Source organism: Formica exsecta, unplaced genomic scaffold (assembly GCF_003651465.1).
Source record: "Formica exsecta isolate Colony F162 unplaced genomic scaffold, ASM365146v1 scaffold228, whole genome shotgun sequence".
In the NCBI taxonomy this organism is placed as follows: Eukaryota; Metazoa; Arthropoda; class Insecta; order Hymenoptera; family Formicidae; genus Formica; species Formica exsecta.
The window spans coordinates 1466398-1474479 of NW_021849573.1; the positions used below are offsets into that span (position 1 = coordinate 1466398).

The following is an 8082-nucleotide window of genomic DNA, read 5'->3' on the forward strand; positions in this document are numbered from 1 at the left end:
GTCTGAAGCAATTCTGATTGCATTGCACAAAGATTATTAAACCTGCGGCAGAACGGAAGTGCAGGCCGTTCTTCAAAGAAAAACACCGTTGTACGAATTTATGACTTCGAAATCCGCCCCTGCAACGGAGCATGGTGCGTAACAGAAGTGCGTAGGCATTGGTCGTGCACACGTGCAGGGGCACGCGTCGTGACAAAGGGCCCGCACTGATCCACCCCCTTTCTCTGCCTCATTTTACTCCCCGCCGCCACCATCCCTCCTCTTCATCCGCCATCCCTCTTGCCACGCATTCTCTATGCGACCCGACGTGACTGCTCGGTCGCTTAACGCGGCCTAGGTTGAAAGCGTCCGTCTTGTTATTAGCGTTTTTTAAGCACGTGGGCCCCCGCGGCTCCGCATCGGGCTCTGCGAATTTTACGCATAACGCATGTTAAAGTTCCGCTCGCGCTGTGACTTGGCCGGGGAGGCATCGGGGGACTTATTGCTTTTACCCCATCGCACCGGAGTACCAGGCGATGACGATCACGTACACCGAATGAACCTACCTTGACGCTTCACGATCAATACTCGAATGTAAGCAATAACATTTATACTTTACGCGCGATGAAATTTTTTAGTAATTTAAGACAAGAGAAAAATAATGTGAATTTCCATAAAAGTGATAGAATAGAATTCCCAGATTCTAAGCGAAAGAGAATTTAAATTTAAATGTAAAGAAGAAAGAGGAGGATCACGTTCCGTAACGATAAATGCGATCATACATAGGCATTGTCATTGTCACAATAATGCTGCCATCAATAACCTCGATGGTTTATCCCCTAAACAATAATCACAGGAAATTAGCAAAACCCGTTGGAGGAAGGGAGAGGGGTACCGTATAGCCCGTTCATATAGCTAAGCTGCGATGACGCGCGCGCGCAAGAGAAAACGAGGAGGCCGCGGTCGAATTTATAACGGAATATATAGAGCGCCGACCCTTCTCGCGAGAAAGAAGCCTTAATCTCCTCCTGGTGCCATGGGGCATCGAGGGGGCGAACGGGCGCGCACGCCTCGGAGTCCCACGAGAAGTGCTCGGGGATTATGCGCGAGAACGGGGGACCGCCGAGGGGCCCTACCGAGTCCCTCCATCCTCTTCTCCTCCCCTCCCCCCCCCCTCTCTCTCTACCCGTCTTCCATTGTTGGGGATCATTCCCGACGCATAATGCCCCCGGATGAGCCTGTAAACTTATCAGTCGGACGGTCGCGAGCCGGCATCGATGCTCGATAATATCGAAACACCATGATATACAGCCTAACGGGAAATGGGTCGAGCATGGGGTGGAAGAAGGGGGGGGGGAAGGAGAGAGAGAGGATGATATCCCGATCGCGCGGCCTCGTCTGGATACGTAAATCAGGATCAGGGATCACTTTGTGCTCTCGGTGGCCGGCGCGTAAGGAATTCTCGCCTTTGAAAAGATTTGATTCCATTTGCGCGCGACCACCGGATCAACATATCTGGAGACTTTACGGGTGTCCCCGTCGAGCTTCTGCGAGAAAACGCGCGCGCGAGATTTCGGCTCCATCCTTTATTCGCTTTTAAACGCCAAGCGCTCAGATATATACGTTATCTTCGCAATGATAATCGTAAAATTACGTACGTTTAACGCGCGATAAGACACGATGCTTAAGTGCCCCAGCCATGCAATGTTCGGATACACGCGTGTAAGCCGCTTTATATTCCTCGCGTGACGTTCTCGTATATATAAGATTTGGGTGTAACGTCAAATAAACACAGATTATATATGAGTCGACATTACGCGAGAAAGGCAAATTTACGCATCAAATTCTTTACATTTGTTCTTTTTATTTTATCTGAGCGGGAAATATTTCATCATATCGTTAATGAACATCATGTGCGAGGATTGAGCCTCTTCCCGTTTTCAATGAAAATAATGAGGTAGTGAGAAGGACGCAGTTTCACCCGAGAAATATTTTATAAATCATCGTCTTAACCGCTGTTAAGGACTAACCAGTGTCACGTGCAAGCCATTCGCACACGAATTGCGTTAATCCCCTATGGGAAGAACGGATCTTTCTTGCATGTGGGAAAACCACAGTGCTGTATCGCGTTATTCCCATAAACAGATCTTTTCCAGCTGTTGAAAAATCATTACTTCTATCGCATAGAATCGCTAACTAATTTAAAATATATTACTCAACGTTCATAAAATATAATATTAACTCTTAGATTTATATGAGATAATATTTTCTCGAATTGTAAACGCTTTTATTATAATTTAATAAATAATCATTCGTTTTAAATCTAAAAATATAATTTTGCGCGAAGAGAGGGAGAGAGAATGGTTTGTATAGAGTCCCAGTTTATATAACATATATTATAAATTCGGGTCATAACGTTTTAGTCGTATGGTCGGTTTAGCCTCTCAGGTTTAGGTGCACAAATGCAGACTAGATCTAGGTCGAATCCCTGCGATCCCTTCGGCATAATCAGTACAGCTCCAGGCATAAAAAGCTCTTTTTATCTCGCGGATGCTTCTTAAATTATAATTTACGTATGCGCATAAAAACCGCAGTTAAGTACTAATCTAATTCAAATATTCAGTCCACAATCCAGTTATTTTGCATGGTAACTAGAGCAAATTTTATTTTATTTAATGATAAATCTTAGTGTTTTTTTTTAACATACACAATTTTGCCCCTTTTCTCTTTAATTCATGGATTAAATGTTTCATGGATGAAAATAAATTGTTAACAAAAGCAAGAATTTTAAAGCGAAAGATCTTATGAAATATATATGTGGAAAGCTTATGTAACGGAACTTTGGCTAGTAAGCGATTTTATAGAACCGGTCTTTTTTTATTTTCCCGAACAAAAATCATATTTCGCATTCGGTATGTCACTCTCACGAGCGTACCGCCCCGAAACACGAAACTTCCGCGGCACGACGAGCGTATGTGGCTCTTCCTGTCTTTTACCACAAGTAGAAAATATGCCAGGTGGAATTAAATTTTTTTTTTTTTTTAGAAATTTCTTCTTTTTTAAATGATTACTAAATACAATTCTTGCGATGTTGTAAATAAAAATATATAAAGTCATTAAATGCCATAAAAAGCTACAAAAAATCTTAATTTTTATCGTGCAGTTTATGATATATTAAAAAATAAAAAATATTTTATATAGAGAGAGAGAGAGAGTTTCTCATATAGAGTAGCACACATAACGCACATGCATATGCACTTTCTCATGATGAATTCTATCGCGTACAACGGCGAAGATTAAAGCAGCCGGTTCTGATAGGATAAAAATGCAAATTGCGAAACGCATTTTTTAGTTGGCATGAATATCTAGCACGAGGATCTCTACGTTATCTTTGATCACCAGATAATCACTATATCTCCGTATAAGTAATTTTTTTATTAAACAGCGGAGAGAGATTTATGTACCGTACAAATATTAGGCAGTTTAATACTTGCCGATTATAAAGAGAGAGTAATGGAATACAATATTTTGGTAGAATATGCCGGATGGGAACAGACGCTAAGCAGATCAACAATATAAATATGACTGTATTTAGTAATATTATTTCCGAGCATGCGTATCGACGCGCGTACGGCAATAAGGGCCAAAGTACATAATAACATAGCCCTCTTTAATCGTGTATCGACCGCCGTTCAATTACGCATTAGATTACCGGGATCACTTTGTCTTTCGTAGAGTCTTCCGCGGCGGCGGACGCCACCGGTACGAGAAGCGGTAATTGCGTGCAAGGTACGCACGCACGCACGCATCAATGTGCGCCACGCATTTATTGCTGGGCCCTAGAGACCCACACACGTAGCCGTACACAACCGGCACACGCGCGCTCTCTCTCCCCCGGCATATGGCGCGTACGGTCCCCCTTTTTCAGTTCCGGGGGAGAAGAAACGAGGGGCTGCGGCGCGTGCTGAAAATCCCCACCATCTTTCACTCTTTCTCTTTCTCTTTCCTTCTCTCTTCTCTATTCTCTTCTCTTCTCTTCCCTTTCGTGGATTCTATGGCCCACGGTTTCGCTCCCTCTCGTGTACAGGCGCCCTTCTCCCTTCTTACTCCAACCCCGCGATCTCTCCAACTCGGCGCGGTGCGGCAAGATGCTAACCCATCTATCGATGTCCGCGCTCATTCTCGACGCGGACGCCATGTAGTGCATAGGACGGAAGTATGATTATCAAACAGAGGTGCTGATCATACGTGATCATGAGAATCTCTTCCTTCCAGCGACAGTGAACGCGAGTCTCCGGAAGCCTTTGTATTCTCGCCAACATATTCTCGAATGTATTTCCGTTTTGGAAATCAACGCGGAATTGTCCAGTGGTTGTGTAAATTACATGATTCATTTGAATCGTTGTTGGTTGCAAGTGAAGGAAAGTGAAGAGTGAAAAGTCTTCAGTCGAATTGAGTGCGTCGCAAAGTTTCGATGGAATCTTCTTTATTTCGTTTGCAAATATTGAATATTTGAAACGTTTTCTTGTAGAGAAAATATAGCAAACGTTAATTGTGTCTTGTGCGTATCATTGACAATTTAATACATAAGACATATTGATTCTGACAACCTTGCATCGATATTAAAGCCGCGTCAATTGCGGTTATCATTCGTCTAAAAAGGGCACTGGATCAATATTTAATCACTAATTGATTGAAAGTCCACCGTGTGTTCAACATAAACGATTTGGTGATTGTTGTTAGTGAAATCGAGTTTGAAATCAAAACTTCAATTATGATTTGATCATATATGCAACATGCAGTACGTAGATCAACGTTTTAATGAGGAACAAAAGTGCATCAATCGATAGCAATAAAATATCGATAAAAAACATAATTATGAATAAATGATAAATACGGATAAATTATTAAAACCTAAGTGCCTTTAATCTCTAGTGAGATTTCTCTCGTTTTTTAATAATGTTATTATTGTATATATAAAAGACATAACGTTAAATGTGTGTATTGTTGGAGAATTTCACCTTTATGGCAAACATCATACTAGTTTCATCGAGAGTCACAGTTTAATCTTTGGTGAGTATTGAATTGTGGAAAAAAATATACGTTAAAAATATAAAAATATTTAAAAACATAAAAAAAAAATATTTTAAAAGTATAAAAATATAATATTATTTTCTTATTTGTAAATAGAAAATATATTACGGCAGAGTAATATGCATTATATAAATAGATTTTTTCCAGATAGAAATAAATTAGATTTTTATAATTAAGACGTGGCAGTTTTATAATTAAGTATAACGACAGAATCTGCCGTTTTAAGTCATATCTAAAAAATTATTATTATTCTTCAATCCGGCGAAATTAATCGGGAGCAAACGTGCACGGAATCGGATTCGCTTCTTGATATTATTAGATAGAAAAAGCGGTCTCCTTTTATTAAAAGTAAAGCTGATAATTTGCGTAAAAAAGATAGATTTGTTTTGAAAGATTTGTATAATAGTTTCCGAGGAGTCGACGACCGTCGCGGAGAAGAATAGACGGTGACCTCATGCTTTACTTAAGCCATGGCGACCGGCAGCGAGACAATTAGATCTCGGTTCGAGTCATCAGCTTCGTAGGTTAATAAAGAAAGAAGCTATGGACGTGTTAGAGAGGCATTTGTGCAAAAACCTGTAGCAAAATATATTTACACATTTCTATCTTGAATCTAACAATTTATCTAAGAAATAGCTAATCGTCATTCTTAGAAAAACAAAAAAATATATAAAAATCTCTTTATGTGAAGTATATATAAATTATATACTACTAAATATATATATTATTAATTCTAAACAAATAATGAAGAACATTATTAACCACAGTTTGAAAATGATAATTAAGTCTTTACAAGAAAGATTTATAATTGCTTTTTGCGAGCGACAGATTTGACCCAGATTCGAATTAATACCCAATCAAGCCGTTTTCCAACGGTTTGCTTCGATGATCGCCTTTGTCTCCGTCAAGAGAGTACGTTTTATTTATAAGTCCGACAATTAGGTTCGTCCTCGACAAGCATTAGTGTCGTTTATCGACCGGTCAACTCCGCTGTCTTAACGCAACTCATTTAATCAACGTTATTGTGGAAACGGCACAATAATATACGAAACACGATATTATTTGCAAAATCTATTTAACAAAATATTCTAAACTAGATGTAAGATATGTTAATTTATGAATTATATCCGCACTTTTATTACAATAAAATTATTTGGCTTTGTTATATTTATTTATGACTTAATCAATTTAATTATAAAGATTTCTAATAGTATTTCCGATAGTATTAATTGCTTACGAACTGCTCAAAATATAAAAAATCTTACGAAAAAAAATTATTTTTTTCAGGTTGGAGCAAAATTGCGTGGCGTTTCGATGGTAGTTTACACGTTTCAAGAGTGATCCTGTAAACCGGAAATAAACGAATTGTGTCATTAAAAAGCATTCGCTGAAACAAACATAATGGCGACTATGGGGGTAACAGTGTTCTGCAATAGAGTACAAATAAATGGCAACGATCAGGAGCAATTGATGTTGCTGCGGACGCTGCAAGATAACGAGAACAATATTATCGGTAATCAATCGACGCTGATTGTTCCGAAAAACAACAGCGGCGGTAACGCAGCGAGTTCCGCGACCGTGTTACCCCCCTACGACCCTTCCAGATTGAAGAAGCACGGCAAGAACGGTCAACCGCCGCCTGTTGCCGTTGCTCGAAGAAATGCCAGGGAGAGAAATCGCGTGAAACAAGTAAACAACGGATTTGCCACGTTGAGACAACACATTCCGAGCCATATTGCCGCAGGTTACGGAGACAGGGGTAAGAAGTTATCCAAGGTGGAGACTCTTAGGATGGCCGTCGAATACATCAGAGGCCTTCAGAGGCTCCTGGCTGAAGCTGACGGCGTCGAATACGATTCCAAGATCTCTACCGGTGCACAGTGTGCACCTTCTCCAACTAGTAGCGTTATCTCTTCGAGTCATAACGGCTCCGGCGAGAGACTCATTCTCGAGGACGACATGTTAGCCGCGGAAGACGACGAAGCGGAACAACTGGATGAAGAAGAGGACGGAAGTAATGTCAAATCGAAAATTACGTTGTCCAGGTAAATTCTGGATATTGAATTGTAGCAATAATTGAAAAGAGACAACACGATATATTCTAAAAATAAAAGAAAATGCACATTTAAAGCTTGTATTTTATTTTATATTTATATATAGAAAGAATTATCGATAAGATATAAGATTTTTACTTTTATGATCTCTTTCCAATTATCGCTATTGTATGTATATAATTGATACACACATATTTGAATGCAAAAACTAAGGAGCGATTTTTTTAGTCATATTATAACTGTTTTCTCCCGACAGATTATCACCTAATCGACCTACCATCTCATCCCCACGTGACTATTACGCATCTTCAGCAGGCGATGAGGAAAATTTGGAGCCACGAAACGTAACCGGTGGACAGAATTTCTCCAGGCTATCGCCAAATTCTGTGGCCTCGCCGCCGTCGGAATATTATGCACAGAACGAGGAGAATCTCGAGCCACAGATTCTTTCACCGTACAGCGGCGCCGGGGATAGCGAGGAGGGTGCGACGACTGTATACGCGACCAGTCCGGAGACCTTCGCCGGGGCCCTTTACTACAAGCAAGAGATCACCGAGACGGGGGAATTCATGGACGTCGTCAGCTGGTGGGAACAGGAACAGGGTAGACTTGTTCATCAACAGCACACGCAACGGCTGACGCACGTGTAACCATAGGTGAGTTCCCGACGAGTTTATCTGTATTCAAGTCTGGAGATGACAAGCCTGTCGACTCATGGATAAATTACATGAATTTAAATAATTTAATAATTATTTCTACGATATACGTATAGTTTCTTATTTCGTTAAATAAAAAATCATGTTAATTAACAGAATATATTTTGTAAAATGCTATTTGCTTCTTTATTTTTGTCGTCACGTACTAGTAAATAGATGAATAATTATTTAACGGGGAATAAAGATCGCTCGATTTTAATGCAAAGATGACTGTAGGCAAAAGTTCTTTTGCAAGAAAA

At 40.1% G+C, this 8082-nt stretch overlaps 1 protein-coding gene across 1 annotated transcript; it reads left to right on the top strand.

Annotated features, from left to right (window-relative positions):
- Nucleotides 1-3978: 3978 nt before the first annotated feature.
- LOC115235591 (helix-loop-helix protein delilah-like) lies at nucleotides 3979-7777 on the top strand. The gene is made up of 3 exons (XM_029807486.1): nucleotides 3979-5052; nucleotides 6361-7118; nucleotides 7384-7777. Exons 2-3 carry the CDS (start codon nucleotides 6475-6477, stop codon nucleotides 7775-7777), a joined length of 1038 nt encoding a protein of 345 aa, XP_029663346.1. The 5' UTR covers nucleotides 3979-5052; nucleotides 6361-6474.
- Nucleotides 7778-8082: the final 305 nt, after the last annotated feature.

Excerpts from the sequence above, each read along its gene's own strand:
- LOC115235591 (XM_029807486.1), top strand. The coding sequence starts at position 6,475 with ATGGCGACTATGGGGGTAACAGTGTTCTGCAATAGAGTACAAATAAAT. Across the intron at positions 7,119-7,383 it reads TCGAAAATTACGTTGTCCAG|ATTATCACCTAATCGACCTA; the intron begins GTAAATTCTGGA and ends TTCTCCCGACAG.